At 41.3% G+C, this 23,433-nt stretch overlaps 1 protein-coding gene across 1 annotated transcript in view; it reads right to left on the bottom strand.

Annotated features, from left to right (window-relative positions):
* MINDY4 (MINDY lysine 48 deubiquitinase 4) overlaps positions 1-23,433 on the bottom strand; it is a 1,921,738-nt gene that overhangs the window by 1,577,392 nt on the left and 320,913 nt on the right. Inside the window, exon 3 of the mRNA XM_044066745.1 lies at positions 14,496-14,734. Within this exon, the coding sequence (XP_043922680.1) occupies positions 14,496-14,734 (239 nt within the window). The remainder of the gene's footprint in view (positions 1-14,495; positions 14,735-23,433) is intronic.

Genomic DNA, 23,433 nt, shown 5'->3' with positions numbered 1-23,433 from the left:
TGTAACAGTATCGGCACCGATAGCCATCGGTGCCGAAGGTTTTTGCAAACCAGGATCGGCTCCAGCCGGAGCCGATCTCGACTCCGAAGGAGTCGGAACCGAGGCCACAGGCTTGGACACAGAAGCCTGGGCCTTGGAAGACTTTGAAGTCTTGCTCGGAGCCGATTTAGCCGGAGAGCCCTCCGGTTTAAGGAGACCCCTTAAAATCAACTTATTTCTCCTCTCCTGCAGGACTCTCTGGCTAAAGGAATGACAAATCGCACAGGAGTCCTGCAGGTGGAGAGGTCCCAGGCAATATAAACAAGAAGTGTGACCGTCTGTCAGAGACATCTTCTGACAGCACGAGTCACACTTCTTAAAGCCTGAGACCCTCTGCTCTTTGGACATAGTGGACAAACTCAGAACCACACAGTCCCAAACAAACAACTAAATTATAGTTGAAACAGTAAAACCTCACACACACACACACACACACACACACACACCCTGACGGGGGTGGGGGGGGGGGTGGGAGGGAAGAAGGCCTGACTAAAAAAATTAAGGAGGAAGGATAATTTTAGTCAAAAAGGGGCTTAATATAAACTAAAAATGTCAGATATTAAGTTTAAAAGTGAAAAGGGGCTAAAAGCAGTTTAATATAAAACACTTACCAGGAGCTGGTAAAAGGAGGACCTCATCAGCGAAGCGGCAAACGAGATCTGGATACTTACCGCCTTGCATCATGGGATATGGGGCTGCCTCGAGCTGGTAAAAGTGACTCTCGAGCTTAGCAAAGTGCCGAGTCGGAGCCAAGGATCGGCTCCGAACCCATCAAGCAAGAATGAAGGCAAGATTGACAACTTAACATCTTTTGTTTTACTCTTAAGGTTTCTAAAATGGTTATTGCTTAAACTCTGAAAATGATCCTTAGCGCCCATGTATTGTGAGTAATGTTTTACTGGCTTTGGCAATATAATGAGAACTGCCCTCCTGACTGCCTACAGTGCAGCAGTCAGGTAAGCATCCAGGGATGCTGGTAAGGCTTCTCTGTAAATGGACCATTAAAACCTTGATTTCTGTGGACCACCTCTGCCCCTGGGGTGATGTTCTATGGAACATCCTCCACCTCTGCCTCTGGCAGGCCTATCTCCAAAACTGACATGGTAGAAACCTTGAGATTTTTTTTGTACCACATTTTCCTTCTCCTCTTTGATTCCTGGAGAAGTAACTCAGGTGTTGGAAAACAGATTCACATGGTAGACAAGGTCTTACCATCCTGTTCACTTCTAGTAATCATATCCTTGACGTTTGGTCAAAACAAAGTGAAACTATCATGTGGGGCATTAATGAAGAACATTTTAAAGCTTTCCACAAAGTCATAATGCCACATGCAGGCACGACAGTGCATTGTAATGCCAGTACTGGCTGCATGGGCTGTACCATTTGCTATGTCAGAAAACAGTCTCATAGCTACATTTGAGGTGGGCTGTATGGTAGACAACTGGGAGGCCACACTATTTTGGAAATTCACTCGTAAAGTAAGCACCAGAGAATATGAAAGTTCTTTAATAAAATCTCTCTGTAAACGTGCCAAGTGAGCCATATATTTCAGTGCACTGATACTAAATGTGGTTTAAGCCTATGTCCATTTCCCAAATCTGTCCAATGCCATAAACTCCCTGTTAGGGAGATGGACAGAAAACTCTCCTCGGAGTCCTAAAACACATTCTCCGGAAAAGGAAGCATATCAACTCCTCTCCTGAGTCTTTCACCATACACACCAACTTAGATGAGGGAGAAGACTCCCCAAGATCTCCCCTGAAATATCCTAGAATTGATGAAATAGCATGGGAGTGGTACACCAAAGCTCCTTCTTTTGATAAGTTAGTGTTACTTGAAGCCTTTGGGTCCACGCTTCAACATCCTGGGTTTTAGCTGCCTCCAGTGACAGGAAATTCATCTAGACCAACAGTATCCCTGTAGATGTCATGGTGGTAGCAACATATTTGGCATACCAAAGGTGCACAAGAATATGACGGATCCCCCCCTTAGGCCTATAGTGTCTGCGGAAGAGTCCATTACAGCTCCCTTAGCTACGTTTCCTAATGTGAAGCTTAAAACATTGTCTATGATGTGTAGGGACACTCTGAAGGAGTCTTGAGATCTACTGAAACACAACAAGCCCAATTTATCTTCTGAAAAAAATGTTATTTATTACTATAGACATTGTGGGCCTTTTTTTCTTCTATTCCCCATGAAAAAGGAATAAGTTGGTTGGAAGAATCCATGTTGGAGCTAGGGGGCTTATCCAACAATGACTTCTGGACTTGTTTAATATTGATTAAACTTGTTCTTAAGAACAATTTTATTCATTTTTAATAGGAATTTTTTTCAACAACTCAAAGGGGTGGCAATATTATTTAATCTATTTGGGAGCAAAAATACATTTTTAATTCTGAATTTGTGGGATGCTGGAATTTTTGTATAGGCATTATCTTGATGTTATATGTCTTTTTTGGATTGCTACAGAAAAGAGGTTTATTGAATTTTACAACTATATTTCCAGCACCACTAATTTTTTACAGTTCACCTATAACATACAATATGATAGTATGAATTATTTAGATCTTACCATTCAAAAACACCATGGAAAGTTCAAATCTAAAGAGTTTAGAAAGGAGACTTATCCAATTCGTACCTGTATTTTACTAGTGCCCACCCTTACAGTCAAAAAAAGGTTTGGTTAAGGGTCAGTTTGTGAGGGGTAGTAGGATGTCCTCGGAGGATGAGGACTTTTTACCGGAGTGTCAATTTTTAGAAAAAAATGTTCCAAGAAAGAGGATATCCAGATCAACTTCTACGGGAGGGTCAAGGAGGAAGCTACTAAAGGCAGACCGAACAGGTTTGCCCCACTACTGGTGGAAGAGGATGTGTCCATTGTAAGGTCTAGTAGGACTGATCTGGACAATGCTACCTATGAGTATGCTTTTTTGACTACCTACAATGGGGATGCAGGGGTTATCAAGAATATAATGGAAAAAGAATGGGCTAAATTTGTCTGTATACCAGACCTTAATATTTTTGAGAAGCTCTTCAAATGTATTTTTAGAAAAGGTAATATCAAAAACGTAATAAAAAAGAAGGGGGAGGTCATTAACTTGAATGGCCGAGTTAGGAAGGGCACTTTTAAATGTGGTTGTTGTACCCAGTGCCCACCTGTGCTTAATGGTGAAAGTATTTATGTTGTTGCAAGAAATAGGAATGTTATATGTAAAGGTATGCTACTTTTAATACTAGTGGGGCAGTTTATATAGCATTGTGTGAAGCCTGTAATGGGTTCTATGTTGGCAAAATGGAAAGGAAATTTCGTAAAAGGAATTACGAGCACACATGAGATTAAAAATAAGAATTCTAGCAATGCATTATATAAACATAGCACAATATGTCAAATGGCTAGATTTGTATATTTTGTTTTGGAAGTAGTGCCCGTGGATAAAAGATGGGGGCTGTGAGAACTTAATATAGAATACAGAGAATTGTATTGGCAAATTATGCTAGAAGCCAATACATTTCCTGGTATGAACAAAACAGTTTCCATAGCTCCTGTTTTAAACCTCAGGGCAGCTAGGCTCTGATAGTTATTTTTATGACCATAAGAGGGAGTTACAGGACATGTTATTGTAACATGCAAGAAGGATAATTTTTTATGGTTAAATAATCCATTTTCTTACATGTTAATATGTATGTATGTATATATTGTTTTTGCACAAATTTTTTTTATTTGTACGAAGTGAAAAAAAAATAGAGTTTGTTTTTTTTTTTTTTTGTTTATGTTTATTTTTATTCAGTAGTGTCATTTGAGTACACAAATATTTATGAGTGGACTGATTTGATTTGTATTGCATTATTGCTTATTATTTCTGATTGGAGGTTTTTAATTAAGTAGAGTATTTATATAGTGTTCAGGATTGGTGGAGTACATCTGATGAAGTATTTTTCAAGGACGAAAACATGGTGAAACATTGAGTGTTTATGCGGTCTGTATTTGTGGATTACAAGGGACTTGTGTTTTGTTGTATTAATAAATTGATTTTCATATTAAAATGATATAGTAAAAGAAAAAGATGTCATAGGGTCAAACCAAAGCAGTACATATTCAAAAAATGTCTCTGCAAACCATCTCTTCAGACCATTCAAATCTTGCGAATAGCAGCAATTACTCACAATAGTGGATGAACGATAAAAGTTCAAAATAAAGCAATGTAAGCTTCTAAATGAATGACGTCTTTATTCACAGTACAGACTGGTAAGCGCTTTCGCTATTCAACTTTTTCAAACCAAAAACAACGTATCTGGTTGGACAAAACATATAAATACAAAATCTTAATTGATTAATTAACTACATATTTAACAATCAATTAAAACAAATTCTATGCTGACTTTAAAGGTATATACTAGGAAAGCGTATAAACCAATATGACAATAACACATAAAATATTATAAACTGTTAAAATCATATGCTTCTGATATATCTTTATAAATAATTAAAAATATGTATAAAATGGTAGTTTATAAAATATACATTTATGACAAGAGATATATATGTGTAATATATTGATGTAATAAATAATTATGTATAATATAAATTAATGTTTATATGATGTACATATAATAAGACAAAGCAAATGCATTACTTAATTCTATGTCTTCTATTTTTCAATACTGGTTTAAGAGGAACTTTATCGTTTAAACCAGGAAATAAATGTGCCATAGTTTTAATAATCCAAGTTGTTTCAACAGATTCTGTATAATTTTTGATATCACCACCTCTAATATTTGTGTTAATGACTTGTAATACAGTGAACCTGAAATTATGTGTATTATCTGTATGCAATATATGTTTTGAAAGTGCATTTGTAGTTGATTGAATGCGTATTTGATACAGATGTTCTCTAATACGTTCTTTTAACATTCTGTTAGTTTTGCCTATATAGTATGAAGAGCATTTTGTACAACAGGCAATATAAATAACATTTTTAGTATTACAAGATCCGTTAGCTGTTAAGTAGAAGATTTCATAAGTAATGGGATGTATAAAAACATTTTTATTTTCAACATATTCGCAATAATTACAACTATTACAAGGAATAGTTCGTGTAAGTACTTCAGGTTCATTCTTTATAAAAGTAGGAGGACATAACATTTTATATAAGTTATTCTTATTTCGATAAGCAAAATGTGGTTTGTCTTCCAAAAATTTGAATATTTCTGGTTCAATTTTTAATATATCCCAATATTTTGTAATTATACTAGTAATAGAATGTATATCTTGTGTATAATGTATAGGAAATCTTAGTTTGCTTGATTCATTATTCAAAGAATTATTATTTTGATTTCTATATCTAACAAGACCATGTTCAGAAAAAATAGGGCAGGCAGAATCACTGCATAGCTCAGTAACCATACTAATTGTGTGACTAATTTCAGATGTTTTATATTTTCTATCATGAAACCTGGTTCCAAGAGCTAACATTTCCTTATCATATTGTTCCTTGTTTGAATTTAATCTAGAAGTTCTAATGCATTGGCCCTTTAGCACGTTTCTAAAGACATGTGAAGGATGCATGCTCTCTCTATGGAGTAAGGTGTTTCTGTAACATACTCTACGGTGAACACCTGTATTAAAGTTACCATCAGTCATGCGCCATATATTAATATCCAAATAAGATATCATATTATTGGAACTAGTCATAACAAAACTTAAGAAAGGACATGAAGTGTTAACTTGTTCTTCAAAAGAGAGCAGACTATTATAACTTCCTTTCCAAAGAAAGAATAAATCATCCACAAAACGCTTATAGAATAGTACATTCTGCTGGTATAAAATAAGTTGCTGCAGATGTTTTTCTTCCCAAAAGGGCCAATGCATTAGAACTTCTAGATTAAATTCAAACAAGGAACAATATGATAAGGAAATGTTAGCTCTTGGAACCAGGTTTCATGATAGAAAATATAAAACATCTGAAATTAGTCACACAATTAGTATGGTTACTGAGCTACGCAGTGATTCTGCCTGCCCTATTTTTTCTGAACCTGGTCTTGTTAGATATAGAAATCAAAATAATAATTCTTTGAATAATGAATCAAGCAAACTAAGATTTCCTATACATTATACACAAGATATACATTCTATTACTAGTATAATTACAAAATATTGGGATATATTAAAAATTGAACCAGAAATATTCAAATTTTTGGAAGACAAACCACATTTTGCTTATCGAAATAAGAATAACTAATATAAAATGTTATGTCATCCTACTTTTATAAAGAATGAACCTGAAGTACTTACACGAACTATTCCTTGTAATAGTTGTAATTATTGCGAATATGTTGAAAATAAAAATGTTTTTATACATCCCATTACTTATGAAATCTTCTACTTAACAGCTAACGGATCTTGTAATACTAAAAATGTTATTTATATTGCCTGTTGTACAAAATGCTCTTCATACTATATAGGCAAAACTAACAGAATGTTAAAAGAACGTATTAGAGAACATCTGTATCAAATACGCATTCAATCAACTACAAATGCACTTTCAAAACATATATTGCATACAGATAATACACATAATTTCAGGTTCACTGTATTACAAGTCATTAACACAAATATTAGAGGTGGTGATATCAAAAATTATACAGAATCTGTTGAAACAACTTGGATTATTAAAACTATGGCACATTTATTTCCTGGTTTAAACGATAAAGTTCCTCTTAAACCAGTATTGAAAAATAGAAGACATAGAATTAAGTAATGCGTTTGCTTTGTCTTATTATATGTACATCATATAAACATTAATTTATATTATACATAATTATTTATTACATCAATATATTACACATATATATCTCTTATCATAAATGTATATTTTATAAACTAACATTTTATACATATTTTTAATTATTTATAAAGACATTTCAGAAGCATATGATTTTAACAGTTTATAATATTTTATGTGTGTTGTTGTTATATTGGTTTATACGCTTTCCTAGTATACACCTTTAAAGTCAGCTTAGAATTTGTTTTAATTGATTGTTAAATATGTAGTTAATTAATCAATTAAGATTTTGTATTTATATGTTTTGTCCAACCAGATACGTTGTTTTTGGTTTGAAAAAGCTGAATAACGAAAGCGCTTACCAGTCTGTACTGTGAATAAAGACGTCATTCATTTAGAAGCTTACATTGCTTTATTTTGAACTTTTATCGTTCATCCACTATTGTGAGTAATTGCTGCTATTCGCAAGATTTGAATGGTCTGAAGAGACGGTTTGCAGAGACATTTTTTGAATACGTACTGCCTTGGTTTGACCCTATGACAGCTTTTTCTTTTACTATATCATTTTAACTTTTATGCTGTTTGGGGTCTTCAATCTTCTGTGGATCATATTACTTATTACATTATTGATTTTCATATTACCTTGGAGTGTCAGTCATCCTTCCTGGATGCTCTAAAGGGAACACATTAATCTACAAATGTATTCTAAATGTACACTAAATCCTAACCTTAAATGAAAGTTTTAAAGTGGAGGAGAAAAAACATTAATTTTCCATGAGTAATGATGTAGCCCTCTGTCCATGTATCTCGTTTACACAGGCAAATGAGATCTGATGGAATTCAGACAGGAGAGGGGAAATTGTGAGTAGGGCAGAGGTCTTGGATCCAAAAGCTTTTGTATAAAGCTTCAAGATCAGACAACCCACACATTGAATCAGATGAAAAATGTACATTGGATGAAAAGGTAGCAGCCTCAGGCAGCCATTTGGAAATAATTTGCTTTTGACACCTGTTGTCCTTCTTTTTTAGCTTCACAAGAAACGAACAAATGATCCAAAGATATGAAAGATTTAGTTCTCTCAAGATAGAATCCAAGTTATCTGTGGACATGCAGGGTATGGAGTTTCCTGTCTCCCTCACTTCTGGGTTCAGGAAAGAAAATGGGGAGATGGATAGTCTGTCTTAAAGTAAACTAGGATACCACTTTCAACAGGAAAGAAAGATTAGTTCTCAAAGAAAGCCTATCCCTGTGGAAAATAAGATAGGGTTGACTCACCATAAGAGCTTGAAACTCAGATACCCTTCTTCCAGAGGTCAGGGCAATCAGTAAAACTGTTTTTCATATGAAAAACCGGAAGTCAGGTTATATGGTTAAAAGGAAGCAAGTGTTAGCTTCTTTAACATAAAATTAAGATCCTAAGAATGGGCACCAGTTCCCCTGCAGGCCTCTTATGCAAAACCCTTTTCAAAAACATTTTGAGAGAGTGGGGGATCCAAGAGCAAACGTGCTGAAGTGGCCGATAACTTAATCTTGACAGAGAAGTAAGAAAGGCCATAGGATTGTAACTCACACAAATACTGTAAAAGAAGAGAACAACTAGCCCTGAATGGGTGCTGGTTATGTTGTTGGCACAAACTAAAAAAACTTTTCCTTTACTAATACATGACTTTCTAGTAGTAGGCATTCTTGACTCAATTATTACCTGCTGCATGTCCTCAATAACCAGGTGCCTAAAAGGAATTAAGACTTTATCATCCAAGCAACCAACTGAAGTTGACTGGTGTCCAGATATATCACACACCCCTATTCTTGTGTGAGTAGATCCAAACTGGGTGATTCCCTCTGAATCTTCACAAGTACACTTTATATTAGTGGAAAAGCATACAGGAGCATTCTGGTCCATACATAAGAAAAGGTACAGGTCTTCCAAACCTTTTTGCTTGGAGACTTGGAGCAGAATCTTGCCCGCTGACTGTTCAGAGAGGAGGCAATCAGGTGTACTTGAGGAACTCCCCTACAGATGGATCAAATCTTGGAAGACCCCCTGATCTAGTTAAAATTTATAAGGGTCTGCTCTGGTCCTGTACAGCTTGTCTGCCACAACATTTTCCGTAGATGGAATGTAGGATGCCTGTAGTGTAAGACTCTGGTTTGAAGCTGTATCCCAAACTAACATGCCTAGTCTGTAGAAGAGGCATGACCTGATTCCTCTTTTCTTGTTGATGTACCACATCACTGTGGTCTTAGCTGTAACAACCTGAAGAGGTCCCGGGGACAAAAGATGATACAGAGATTTGAGTGCCTTGATGAGGGTAAGCATCTTTTTTTATATTTATGTGCTTGCATCTGTCCTTGGAGTCTCACACACTGTGTACTTTCATACCTCATGAAACTGCGTCTCAAGTAAGGTACAATGAGTCTGTGGTGACTGACTGCTTTACAATGGAGAGGGAGAAGGAGACACCTGGGTTTAGGGATATCAGTTGTCTCCACCAAGTGATTTCCCACCTTACAAAACCCAGCAGTTGGAGCTGACAAGATAATGGGTGTTTGTCCTAGGATCAGAGAGACTTCAAATACCACTGTATCCTTATCATGTGGAGTCTTGCCAGGGTTATCATGAGAACCATAGAAGCCATGAGACCCCAAATCCTGAGGTATTCCCTCATAGTCACTGAAATCTGACTGGAAAACCCTAGAAATATATCTAAATATAGATCTACTTTTTCCTGTGGAAAAAAATCTTGAACTGTGGTGTCTAGTTGACATCTCAGAAACACAATCATGTGAGAAGGAGTCAAGAAAGACTTTTGAATGTTCTCTTGGAATCCCAGATTGTGTAGGAAATCTCTCATCCCAAGAGAGAAAGATTCCTGACACTTTATAAAAAACTCTGCAAAGATAATCAAGTCATCTAAATATGGAAAATATGGATACCCTTTAGCCTGAAATGAGCTATAACTGGAGCTAGACACATTTTGAACACTCTATGTGCAGTGTATGGACCAAAGGGTAAGGAGAGAACTGATAATGTGATCCAAACACACAAAACCTGAAGTCTGTATGAATATGAATGTGATGATATGGATCTTTTAAATGTAATGTTACATGGAAACTTGAATGAGGAAGAGGTAAGGTTGTGAAGTGACATAATTTTGAACCTGGGCACTGTCACAAACAGGTTTAGGAAAGAAAAATCCAGAACTGGTATCAAAGCATTTTCTTTCTTTGGCACTCAAAATATCCTCGAATAAAACCCCTTTCCCACCTGGGAAGGGTGAACTGATTTTATCTTTCTGTGGGACAGCATGTAATGATGGGCAGGAGTCTGGTCTGCAGAATGAGGAATTACCCCCTGGAAAGGAGGTATTGACTCCCACTGCCATCGGTATAACCTTGATGGAGGATTTTTAGAACCCATTTGTCTGAAACTATCTGCGCCAAAGAGAAAAGTGAAGATTCGGACCTTCTAGAATAAAAAAATGGGGGTCATGGTGGGAGGGGGGAACAAAATCTTATAAATAGTCATTTTAACTGCCCTTTTTTTGGGAAGTCTTCTTGGAACCTCCTTCCTGTTTACCTGTATTTTGTTGAGACTGTTTATTTTATTCCTTACCAAAACTGGATGAGGAGTTACAGAATCCCCTAGAAAACTTGATAAAGGAGGTCTGAAAATCTTCCTATATCAGCTTACCCTTTCATCACACTTTTTTGATTACCTCTGCAGCAGAGGGGTCCGGAAACTAAATCTCTATCTAAATGAGACATTAAAATTTCATTTTAACATCAACTGGTAGGTTCTGGGAATATACCAGGGCACCAGTGGCCAAAGTCCTTGAAGTATCAACTGAATCATACACACACTATAAATAATGAGTAGCAACTTGTACAGTAGAAGAAACTGAATTATTTAAAGTAGATTTTTCCTCAGAAGAAGAAACTGCAAAGAAAACATTCCACATACTTTTACAGTTAGTTAGAGCAAACCTTAACATATGAGCCTGATAATTCAAAATTCTGAAAATCCAAGTTGCAGAAGCATGCACTTCCGCCCATATTTATAAATAATCTTTCCATCCTTATCATAAAGTGTAGGCTTAAAATTAACTAAATGTTTAGCAGCAGAAGGATTAAATAAAGGTACAGCTGCTGGATCAGGTTTGGAAAAAGTGCATAAAAACATAAAAACTGAGGAACTTTACACATCCTATCTGCATTTTATGGGTAGCTGTCTATATCAGGAAAATTGCAGGCAGTAACACATATTCCCCAGAGCTGACAGAACTGGTGGAATAGGTGAACGTTCTGGAAATTCCTTTGCTAACAGCTAATAGTATTTTCTGCAGCACTGAGAAACCTCAGTGTTCTCCCACTAAAACCACTAGGACATTCTGGAAATAGTCTCAGAGAAAGAAGACCCCCCCCCACCCACAGAGAGAATCAGAAACTGAGCTTGTCTCTGAGTCTGAATCAGAAATCTGAGGAGAAATCCCTATACTTGTTTCTTCATCTTCTTGTCCAGATTCAGAATCTTGAATCGCTTCCTGGAAAGAGGTATCCCTCTTTCTTTTACCAACAATTATTTATAAGAAAAATCATTAGAGTAAATAAACCCTCATCCAGACCCAGTAAATTACTCTTGTCCAAGAAAATTTGAGGAGGTGTAGATGCATGTTTAGTTTTGTGTTTCTTTTTGAAAAGGAAAAATGGGAGCAACAGTGTTATTAATGGCAGCAGCATTTTTCCCCAGGGATGGGCAAAACATTTTGACAAAATACTGAAGCCTTCCCTGTTCCCTCTTCCAGAACCAACCAGAGTAGCTCTCCCTTGCCCACAAAGGACATGTCTAACAGTCCGTCAATAGTGAATGTAGGTGCTGCGCCAGAGGGATCCGGGTAAAAGATGAGTTGTCTGAAGTACAACTAATGGCCAAAGCAGAGTCACCCACCTGCGGATAAGGAAAATTGCTTGTCTGTTGTGGTGGTAAAGGCAGTTTGCTGAACTTTCTTTTTGTGGCTAGAAGAAGGGCCAACAGTGGGACAGAAAGTTTATTCCATGGTCAAGCCAAAAATGATGCCTATTTCCCATGGAAAACAAGCAGCAAATGCCAATAAAAACTAAAAATAAAAGTCTTTAAAAATCTTTTTTCATAGACAAACACATTAAAAACCATGTTAAAACACTTTGCCAGCTCTACAAAATAAAATACACACATTTTTTTCTACAGAAGAAATGGTTTTCAGTTACTTTAAATGACTTCTAACAGGAAAAAAAAAACTCCCGTTTAAAAGTACAGTACTATCTGGTGGCAGTCTATTAAAACAGCCTCATAGCTTTAAAATAACTTTACATCAGAAAAAAGTATAAACAAAAAATACTGAAAGGAAGTTTTTTCCCCAAAGAGAACATATATGCCCAACAAAGGAAGAGCACAATCCAATCATTGATCCTTGAAAGCCTCAAAGGAGCATACCCTTCGGCTGCAGTAAAACTCAAAAGCTTGGCTCCCAAAGTTATTTTTTAGTTACCTCACCTTGAACTGCAGAGAGTCTGGACACATGGAATGTGCAGTTAAGCACTGGCAGCTTGCTGACTGTTATATCCTTGGTAGTCTATAACCCATATACCTAAGGGTACAGCAGCAGTGTCAATATGATGAACACCTTAACATGTTGCTAAACATTTTTTTCTTTCAAATGAAGAAACAGTTATAAAAAATTTTTCTGGATGCAATCCCTTTACTTATGACATGAACCAAGTAAAAGGCTTTTCTGACCACTGCCACTACATGATGGTTGAATATGAGATTGTTGCCAACCTAAGTACCCAGGTCTCTCACCACAGGTTGTATGCTTAGGAGGTTGCCATTAATGTTGTAATCAGAAGGGTCCGTGTTTTTCCCGAATGGTATGATAATACATTTTTTGTGTTTAACTTAAGGCCATGACTTTTGCACCAGTCATTTGTTGCTGTGAGACCCTCTTGCAGTATGTCAACATCATTTGGGGAGTCAGTGACAGCACCCAACTTACAGTTATTCGCAAACTTGGTCAGCCACAAGTCTTTTGTCTTTGCCTGGACCACTGAGAAGTAAATACCAAACAGCAGGGGTCCCAGGGCAGATCCCCGGGGAACACTACTAATGACAGGTCTGTTGTCGGAGGTGGAGGCACCTATTCTGATCTTGTGGGTCCTATCGGTGAGCCAGTTGGCCACCCACCTGATGAGATATGGATTTATGCCCAGCTGTGTTAGCTTTTCGGTGATGCCCAAGTGGGGGATTGTGTCAAAGGCCTTGGTCAAGTCAAGGTAAGCTGTATGTACTGACCTTCCCTCATCCACAGCCTTGGTGACAGTCTCAAAGAAGTCAACCAGGTTCAACAGGCAAGATCTATCCTTGATGAATCCGAACTGGGTGGGGTCAAGTACTTAGAGACTGCCTATGTCCTTGTTTATGAGATCCATAATAATACACTCCATAGCTTTACAGATCAAACTGGTCAAGCTAATGGGGTGATAGTTTCCAGGGTTAGTAGTGGCACCACCTTTGTGCAAGTGGATGACAATGGCATATCTTCACTCTGCTGGAATGAAGCCTTTACTTAGGCTATGGTTGAATAGGCTGCTCAATGATGAAGCTAGTTCTTGCTGGAGATGGTGTAGAATACAGTCTGGGATACTATCAGGTCCTTTAACACTTGATCCATAGAGATGAGATGTGAGGTGTGGTACAAGTATCGGGGATGTCGAATAGGCCTTTAGGGGGAATAGGGGGTGAAGTTTCCACTGAACCTATCTGCTAGCAGGTTGGCAAGGTCAACAGGACCAGTGTAAGTGGCACCATTAAGTACAAATTTGTAATAAACCTGGGCTTTGCCATGGAGGTTCCTGGCTTTGTGGTTCCATTTGTTTCAGAGGCTAGTTTCAATTCATAATTGGCTTTGGAGGTTTTCACTAGTGATATAATTTGCTTGTTGACGCTGAGGAGGGAGTTTTTCCAATTTGGAATTTGTTCCTTTTTACCCTTGGACAACAGTTCCTTCCTTTTGCTGTAAAGCCTGTTGATAGAGGATGTCCGCCTAATAGGTTTGTTTCCTTGAGGGGCAGGTTTTAATTATGTTGGGTATGGCTGAGTCCACGCAGTTGTTCGTATACTGCACTGGCATACTGTCCAGCATAATTGTCTGCATCCTCTGGGGGGGGGAGGGTTGGGGGGTGATGTGAAGCTACTGATACCCTAGATACAAGGAAGCCTTATAACACTAAGACTGTAAAGGTAACTTTAAGATGAACTTCATGTAAATGGATTATATATTTGACATGTGCATGTATATGACAGATACCACTATAAGTGTCTTTCTGTATCTACAGCCCTGGACTTACTTCCTGCTGGTCAGTAATAAAGCAAGAAACTGCTATATTAACCATGAAAAATAAACCGAGACAACTCTCCTTTATAAATACAATGCCAGGCTGTCTACATTTGCAACTGAATTCAGGCTTAGACCAGTAAAACAATAATATTGGCACTCTACCAACAGCCTAGGCAAACCAATCCTCATACAATTATTTCCTTACACACATAATTAGCAGATTTCTTAGAGAAAAGAAGTTCAGATTTCACTTTAAAAGTAAAAATAACTATGTTTTAACTTAAAACTCTCTAGTAATACCTGATAACATCCCTTCTGAGATCAGATACTGCTGTGCTTCCACCTTTTTCATCATCAGATATGTCGAGTATGTTCAGAGTACCTACTGCTGAGGATCTAGGCTTCAGAGCTTTAGTTTGCTGTTTCAGGGCTAAAGACAAAGGAACTCCTTCATTCAACGCATTGTTTTCATTTTCTCCAAAGTCCATGAAATACTTTGTTATTAACTCAAGCATTGTCTTCAGAGGATTCACTTGGGCCTGAAAACAAAACATATCAGAAGGAAAAAGGGGACATGTATGAGATAAATTAACACATTGAATAATTCTTTATCAAGTTGCCTTGTAGCATTCTTAAATACATGCTAGAAAGGTACTACTTTTTTGCTAGAAATGCACTACTTTTTAAAGTTTCATTAATTTATATAACCCAGCTTTGATTACATGCCATATTTAACCAGTCATTTTTGTGTTGGCCTACATAGCCGCATGACAATACATTGCTATGCTAAAAGGTGGTGCTAAGGGAGTGTATGAGATGAGCCAGTGTAAGCTTCAAAAAAAAAAAAAAAAAAAAAAAAAGTTATGTACTCACCATAACATTCCATCTGAGTAGTTATACTTCATTTTCTGCAACTTGTGGGTATTCAGATCCATACTGGATCCGAGCCGGCAACTTTACAAGCATCTGCTCCAAGCTCCTCCCCCCATCACCATCTCCTGCCTTCCCTCAGATCAAGTTTGCCACAACTCAAACCAATCAGCAACTCAACTTAGCATAAACCATACATGAAAAACTCATGAGAACGTTCGGGGGAAGGAGAGTGGAAAGGATGCAGAAAAATGAAGTATAACTACTCAGATGGAACGTTATGGTGAGTACATAACTTCTTTATCTGAAGTAGTTAACTTCATTTTATCTGCAACCTGTGGGACAGAGTCTCCAGCTACTCAAACTCAAACTCCTGAGAGGCCCTCATGGAAAGATATTCCTGAGCACTGCAGAGCCGAAGGATGCTCTCCCTCTGAAGATCAAATCCAACTTATAATGAGAAATGAAGGTATGTGACTTTGCCCAAGTTGCTGCCGCACAAATGTCATCCAATGAGAGCCAAGACCAAAAGGCATCAGAAGTCGCCATAGATGTGGTAGAATGAGCTTTAACAGGACCAGGTGGAGACAAACCTTTGTTTTGTAAATGTGCGTAATACATAGTGTAATCCATCTAGCCAAGGAGATGGCTTGACCCAAAAAGGGCTTAGAAAAAGACACACATAACTGGTCAGACTTACGGAAGGGCTTTGTTCTGTGTAAATAAAAACGAAGTCGCCTATGAACATCTAGCAAATGCAGTTTATATTAACCCTTGTTCTGAAAATTTGGAAAGAAAACAGGCAGGTTAATTGTTTGATTCAGAAGCCACTTTTGGTAAGAAAGAAGAGTTCGTACGGAGAGAAACCCTGTCCTTAAGTAAGATCAAGTAAGGGAGCACGGCAGAGAAAGCCTGAAGCTCAGAAACCCTTCTAGCCGATGTAATGGCCACTAGGAAGGGTGTCTTCCAGGATAAGAACTTCAAATCTACTGATGCTGCAGGTTCAAAGGGGGAAGCAACTAAATCCTGGAGAACAAGGTAAGGTCCCAAGGAGGAACAGAGTTCTTAGTTGGAGGATGCAAAAGAAAGGTGCCTTTAAGAAGAGCCTTACACAGTCTAGAAGAGGCCAGGGCATTCATATTTTCGCCAACATAGAAATTCGAAATAGCTGCCAGTTGCACCTTCACAGTACAGGAACTAGCCCCTTGCTGAAAAATGCTGGCTAAGAAATCCAACACTGCAGAAACAGGGGCTGTAAAAGGATCCAGGTTTCTCTGAGAAGCCCAAATAGAGAATCGTTTCCATTTACTGCAGTAAATCTTCCTAGTGGAAGCCTTATGAGATGCCAGCATAGGTTCATAGGTAGGTAGGTACTAGGCTATCGGCCCAAGGGCCTATATAAGCCTGGCCAACAAGGTTCCCTGGTTTACGCCACCCAAGAAAGTTATTTCCTGTGCCACTGTCGAGCAGAGACACAGAAGTGATCCCCAGGGTGTATTTCCAATTTCCCATCCACTCATCAAGATTTTTCCTGAAGAGTGCTAATGAAGAACTTTGCTTGACATAGATGGGTAGCCTGTTCTAGAGTATGGGAAGTCTCTGGGACAGGAATCTATCCCTCCAGCAAGTCCTGTTTATTGTGGTGACAAGGTTAAGGTCCCTAGAGCGTGTAGCTCGGAGGGACTGGGATTTCTTTAGTTGTAGCATGTCCAACAGCTCTAGGTTTGGCATAGCTTTATATTAGGCAGAGATCACCTCGGAGTAGGCGATATTCTACAGAGTAAAGCTGGAGTTTTTTTGAGGTGGTCAGTGTAGGGCATTTGTTTCAGGCAAGTAATCCTCTTTGTGAGGTACTTCTGTGGCCTTTCCAGCTGTTGTAGATGCCTTGTGAGGTACATTCCAAAAGGGGCGTTGTACTCTATAATGGGTCTAATGAGTGTTGAGTAGGGGGGAACAATGACCTCTTTTTTCCTGGATGAGAACCCTTTTATGATGAGGTGTGCCACGTAGAAGGACTTCCTGACTGCTGTGGCGATGTGACTATCAAAGGAGAGACTACTATCCACCTGGGTCCCAAGGTCTCTTATCACACATTCGGTGTTAAGTAGATTGCTGCCTATGTCGTAGTTCATAGGTACAGAGTTTTTACCAAAGGGGATGACACTGCACTTTTTGGCATTGAGCTTGAGGCCATGGCTCTGACACCAGGCATCTGTCTCAGCGAGGCCCTTCTGTAGGATGTCCACATTATTTGGGGACTTGACTATGGCTCCTAGTTTGCAGTCATCTGCAAACTTAGTTATCCAGAGTCCTTCTGTGTTAGCCTGTACTTCAGAGAAGTAGATACCAAACAGGAGAGGTCCAAGGACGGAACCCTATGGTACTCCACTTGTCACTGCTTTGAGGTCAGATTTGGAGTCTGCAACTTTTGCAGTGTGGGTTCTGTCAGTGAGCCAGTTGGCAACCCATCTTGTGACGTAGGGATTTATACCTAGTTTAGTGAGTTTAGCTATAATTCCAGAATGGGGGATGGTGTCGAAAGCCTTCGCGAGGTCAAGATAGGCTGTGTGAACCACCTTTCCCTCATCTACGGCTTGGGTGACTGCCTCAAAGAAGTTGATCAGTTTCAGGAGCCATGATCTGCCTTTCACAAACCCAAACTGGGTGGGATCCAGTGTTTGGAGGTTACCAATGTCTTTGTTTATGAGTTCCATGATGATATGTTCCATGGCCTTGCTGACCAGGCTCGTCAGGCTAATAGGTCGATAGTTCCCGGAATCAGTGGTGGCTCCCCCTTTGTGGAGTGGGATAACTGTTGCTGTGCGCCATTCAGTGGGCACAAAGCCTGATGCGAGGCTATTATTGAACATGGTGCTTAAGTGGGAAGCCAGTTTGTTCTGAAGTTCATGTAAAATTCAGCGTGGGATGTTGTCTGGTCCCATGGATTCTGTGTTTTTGGCTTTAGACAGTGCAGCTTTTTCCTGCGTAGTTGTGATTACAGGGACTCTCCATTCTGCCTGTATAGATATGGGCCCTTTAGGGGGTGAGGGGGGGGGGTAAAGCTAGCGCTGCCAGGATGTTGGCAATATCAGTTGGTTCTGTAATTTTCATGCCATTGTGCTGTAACTCATAGCAGATCTGGGTGTTGCCATCGAGATTCTTGACACAGCTATAGAATACTCTGTGGCTGTTCTTAGAATTAGCGGCAATTTTGTTTTCGTAGCTAGCTTTGGACTATCTTATAAGGGATCTCAGCTTCTTACTGAGGCTGACCAGGGAGCTCCTCCACTCATGTGATTTTACTCTCTTTTGCAACAGTTTCTTCCTTCTGTTGTACAGTTTGTTTATGGCAGGGGACCACCAGATTGGCTTCCTTTTTTTGGAGGACAGCGTCTTGGTTCTGTTTGGGATAGTACGATCCATGCACTCGTGTAAGTGCTTATAGAGTGAATTTGTGTAGGATTCAGCAGTTGTAACTGTATTGTCCATCTGCATGGGTGTCATGAAGTTCACCACTTCTGTCTTAAGAAGCAAGAAGTTGGCTTTGGAGAAATTTTTTACCATGGTTTCCTTAATGGGGGGTGGGGGCGGGATGTGGATATCAAGGGGGATTAGCTTATGGTCTGATAGGACCAATGAGGAGTTGACTTCAGGTGTGGAACACCGGTCACTCATGTTGGTAATGACTAGGTCTAGGATACTGTTGCCTCTGGTGGGGGTGTGGATAAGTTGATCCAGGGTATTGGAGTTTATGAATTCCAGAAAACGTTGAGCTAAGGAGTTGGTACACGAGTAGTTTTCCCAGTTAATGGTGGGGTAGTTGAACTCGCCCATTATTAGGGTGTTTGGTTGAACCGTAATAATGGGCAGCAGAATAATTTTCACTGAAGACAAAAGACCAGGAATCCTGGCAATCAAGGGAACTGGAGTAACCAAGCTGTCAACTTGAGGCTGTCCAGGTTGGGTGGACAGGTGCCCGAGGGATGACAAATGAGATCCGGGCAGGGATCCAGAATCCAAGGAGGAGCTAGAACATGAGACCAGAGGAAGGGAAACCACACATGACGAGGCCAGAACGGGGCAATGAGGATCACTTTGCACCCCAGTTGACAAGCGTTCTGAATAAACTTCGGAATGAGTGGTAACAGGGGATAAGCATACAGTAACCCAGGAGGTCAAGCATGGACTAGAGCATCTCTGGGGCGATCCCCTGGTGAGGGAATCAGATCAAAGAACTCATTGCACTTCACGTTGGAAGGAGATGCGAAGAGATCGCAGCAAGGCTGTCCCCACGCAAGGACTATCTACTCCACTATCGACTGTTTCAGAGACCACTCATATGGCATTAGAATAGCCCAACTCAATCTGTCAACTAAAATGTTGGAGTGTCCCAGGATATGTGTTGCAATCAGAATCCGACTGGTGGAGATCACCTACTCTCACACACTCATGGCCTCGCGACACAGAGGGTAAGATCTTGTTCCTCCTTGTTTGTTGATGTACCAGACAACCAACATGTTGTCTGACTGAATTGCAATAGTCCCAGTGGAATAACAGTGTGGAAGGCTTGCAACGCTAAACGCACTGCTCTCATCTTCAGAACACTGATGTGCAATCTGGTGTCGATCTGGGACCATGTGCCTTGGACCGTCCTCCCCAGATAATACCCTTCCCACCTGAGCTGGGAGGCGTCCATGGTCACTGTGGCTTGGGCTGTGAATGAAACAAATGGGCATCCCACTGCGATCTCCCGGGATTGGAGCCACTAGAGGAGTGACGCCCTGCAGGCTTTGCTAATTTGAATTGGATATTCCATGGGGAGATCTAGCCAAGACCACTGTATGGCTAGAGTCCATTGAATAACTCGCATGTGAAGACAGGCACAGGGGAGAATAGAGATTGCTGCAGCCATCTAACCCAGGGCTCTGAGAATGTCACCTGCCTTCGGTAACCTGGGGCCAGGAATTATTGATGTATGAGCCCATAGACTCTGGATCCTGTCTGGAGTTAGAAAGACTTTCAGTCAAAGGGTGTCCAGCCGTGCCCCGATAAAGTACAAGATCTGTACTGGGTCCAAGAGGGACTTGGAAACATTGAGAGTAATCCCTAGCAGGTCTGCAAGATGAAGGATAGAGTCTCTGGCGTGGCAAAGAAGACGCTTTGTGGAAGCAGTGAGGAGCCAATCGTCTTGGTAAGGGAATACCTGAATCCCCTGAAGCCTCAGGTGAGCCGCTACGACTGCCATTACCTTGGTAAACACTCTGGGGGCTGTGGTGAGATCGAAGGGTAGGGCTCTGAACTGGAAATTACTGGCTCCCAGCCAGAAGCGAAGGAATCTCCTGGAGCGTCTGTGAATCTTGATATGGTAGTAAGCGACCTGGAGGGCTATCAAGCACATCCAGTTGCATTCTCGAAGATACAGTAGAATGAACTGCAGGGTGACCTTTCGGAATTTCTGTTTGGCGACAGCTAGGTTTAATGTTGACAGATCCAAGATGGGTCTGAGGTCCCCTGTCTTTTTTGGCACTAAAAGGAACCTGGAGTAAACGCCTGACCCGGATTGATCAGTGGTGACCAGTTCGATGGCTTGGTTGTGAAGCAGCTTGGAAACCTCTAGTGCTGCTGTCTCCCTTTGAGTGGGTGGAACATGTGGGAGGAGCTTTGGTTGGATCGGAGGGGTAACCAACAGGATGGTGTAACCTCTGGATATTATTTGCAGCACCCAACGGTCTGCAGTTATGGACTCCCACACCACTGGGTGCAATGATAATCTTCTCCCGACTGCCTCCAGAGTAGGACAGTCGGGCAACCCCTCAGGGCTGCTGCACAGGCCTATCCGGGAAGGGCTCCCTAGACCCAAAGTTCCTCGGACCCCCTCTGCCTGTGGTACGGCATCTGTCATGTCCCCCTCTGCCTCTAGGGGCCGAGTTGTTCTGACAGTCCCAAGAAAACTGTGATTTCCAGAACCACATCTTCTTTTACCCTCTCTGATTCCTGGAAAAGGATCTTTGAGGACTAGAGAAGCAGATTCCGATGGCAGAGGAGGTCTTCCTGTCTTTTTCACTCTGGACAAGGGTGTCATGTACAGTCTTCCCAAAAAGAGAAGAACCATTGAAGGGAGCATTCGTGAAAGACACCCTGAAGGGGTCCGCAAACTGACAGTCTGAGCCAAGCATGTCGCCTCATAGCTATGCCAGTCCCAGACACCCTAGCTGCTCCTTCCATAACATGAGAAAGGAGGTGCATGGACGTATTTAATACTGACTTCAGAGTCTACATTTTCACAGAGAACAGACACTTGTCCTCCTGCGACAAAGACTCTGGGGGCAACTCAGCTAACTCTGTGACTAGTTCTCGCTGCAGTTATATAACATGTGCCAAGTAGTTCAGTGCTCATATGGAAAATGTTGCTGAAGAATATACGCGCTTCCCAAATCGATCCACCGTCCTGGACTCCTTGTCCGGAGGGTGGACTGAGGAACTTTCCTGAGCCGTTTCCCTCTTGGTGGCTGCTGCAACCACCATAGCATCCACATGGGATCCCTTATACCATGCCTGTCTGACAGAGGGTGGAGAAAGAATCTTGTCCGGGCATTTAGGTATTGGCTCTATGGTGTCAGGCTCCTTCCATGCCCGAGTGGTGATAAGATCCACCAAGGAATCTGCTGGTCGTGACACCCAGGACGTAGATGGGCCCATACCAAAAGCCTCCAGAGACACTGATTCATCCGTAGAAGGTTTTGGGGCTGACCAACCTCCCTTCTGTTGGAGGGTCTCCATGATGTCTCCAAAGGAGACATCCTCTGGAGGTGACCTGGGGGAACCTTCTTCATCTAAATCAGTGTCTTCTGTCAAGGACTCAGGGGAGTCCAGGTGCCTCCTTTTACATGTGTGCTTACGAGGACCCTCTTTAGTGGGACTCTCTGAAGAGGGCTTGTGAGTCGCGGGGGGTTCCTCCAGGGGAACCGCCTGGGGCTACTCTAGCATGGGCTGTCCTTGAGACAAGCTGAAGGGAGTCATAACCGAATCCGAGGGAGTCTGGGTGGAATCCAAGGAAATAGGCTGGGGTCTCGATCCTTGGGAGAGAACCCTCTCCACTATGTCAAATGCCGATGGATAGCGCACTTCCTTAGCACCCAATAAGGAGGAAGCTCTCCCTGGGTCCAACATGAGGATTGGGACCGAGGCTAGGGTAGCCGGACCTCCAAAGAAATGGCTCGGATCCGACAAAGTCGGAACCGAAGACACCTCCATCCCCTCGGGTCCGACTCCCCGTCCTCGGCCCCGAGAGCTGGTCGGATCCGAGGAACTCAAGGTAATCACCGGAGTCTAGGTTAGAGGAACCATCGGCGCCGAATCCCCAGCTCCGAAGATCCTCGGATCCATAAACCCCGAAACCGCAGGCTGGATTGGGGAAGGAGAAATTGGATGAAAGAAGGGCACGGAGGTCCCCCTTCCAGAGGGAGAGGGGCCTGGTAAGACCCCCATCTGGATTCGGGTCCGAATAAATCTCCTCATCATCCTGTCCATATCCATTTCAGAGAGACTCCGAGTCGAGAGAGAGGAAGCAACCGACTCAGATCTGGCTGGTCGCTAGGAGAATCTGGAGGAAGGCCTCAGCTCTGAAAGGCTCCGGGAAGAACCTAGGGGAGTGGAGCTGTGGAGATACAGGTATCGATACCTTGGAAGGTGGGCTAGGGAAGGACTCCCGATCCAGACACCATTTACGGGGTCTATCCCCTTTCTTCTCTTGCGCTCTCTCCTGTCTGTATATTTTCTTTTGTCTCTCCCTTTTGCATCCCCTTTAGCAGGTCTAGCGGGAGGGTGAGTCCCAGCCGGGGGGGGGGGGGGGAGTTGCAGAAGCTGAGGCCGAGGTTGAAGAGTCCAATGTGGAAGCAGGGAGCAGGCCTTTAGCCACCAGTTTGGCCTTTCTATCCTTCAGGGCCCTCGGACTGAATCCAGCACACACACTACACTGGGCAGATAAAATGGGCTACACGCAGGCAAACAACACACAGAGTGTGACCTTCTGCCGGTGAAAGCTTATGGCCACACTCTGTGCCTTTTTTGAAGGTAGGTTTTGGCTGAGCCAACATTTTCACACACACACAGCCACATCTACCAAACCCCAACACACTATTGACCACGCATACCTATAGGGAAGGGAAGGGCCTACCCAATAACTACCTCACAAACTAAAATATCCGACAAACAAGTGTTTAGGGGGAGGAAAGGGAACGAACGATAAACTTTCTCACTCACACAAGAAAAAATATCCCCAAAAGCACTTACGAAAACCCTAAGTCTCAGAGCTACAGAGACCACAATGCTGATGCACAAAGCGGTAAATGAGATCTGTGGGAAGGCA

The sequence above is a fragment of the Protopterus annectens genome, chromosome 3.part1 (assembly GCF_019279795.1).
Source record: "Protopterus annectens isolate FY-2018-M chromosome 3.part1, PAN1.0, whole genome shotgun sequence".
In the NCBI taxonomy this organism is placed as follows: domain Eukaryota; kingdom Metazoa; phylum Chordata; order Ceratodontiformes; family Protopteridae; genus Protopterus; species Protopterus annectens.
The sequence above is the reverse complement of the archived record's forward strand: the minus strand, read 5'-3'. Positions and strand labels throughout refer to the sequence as shown.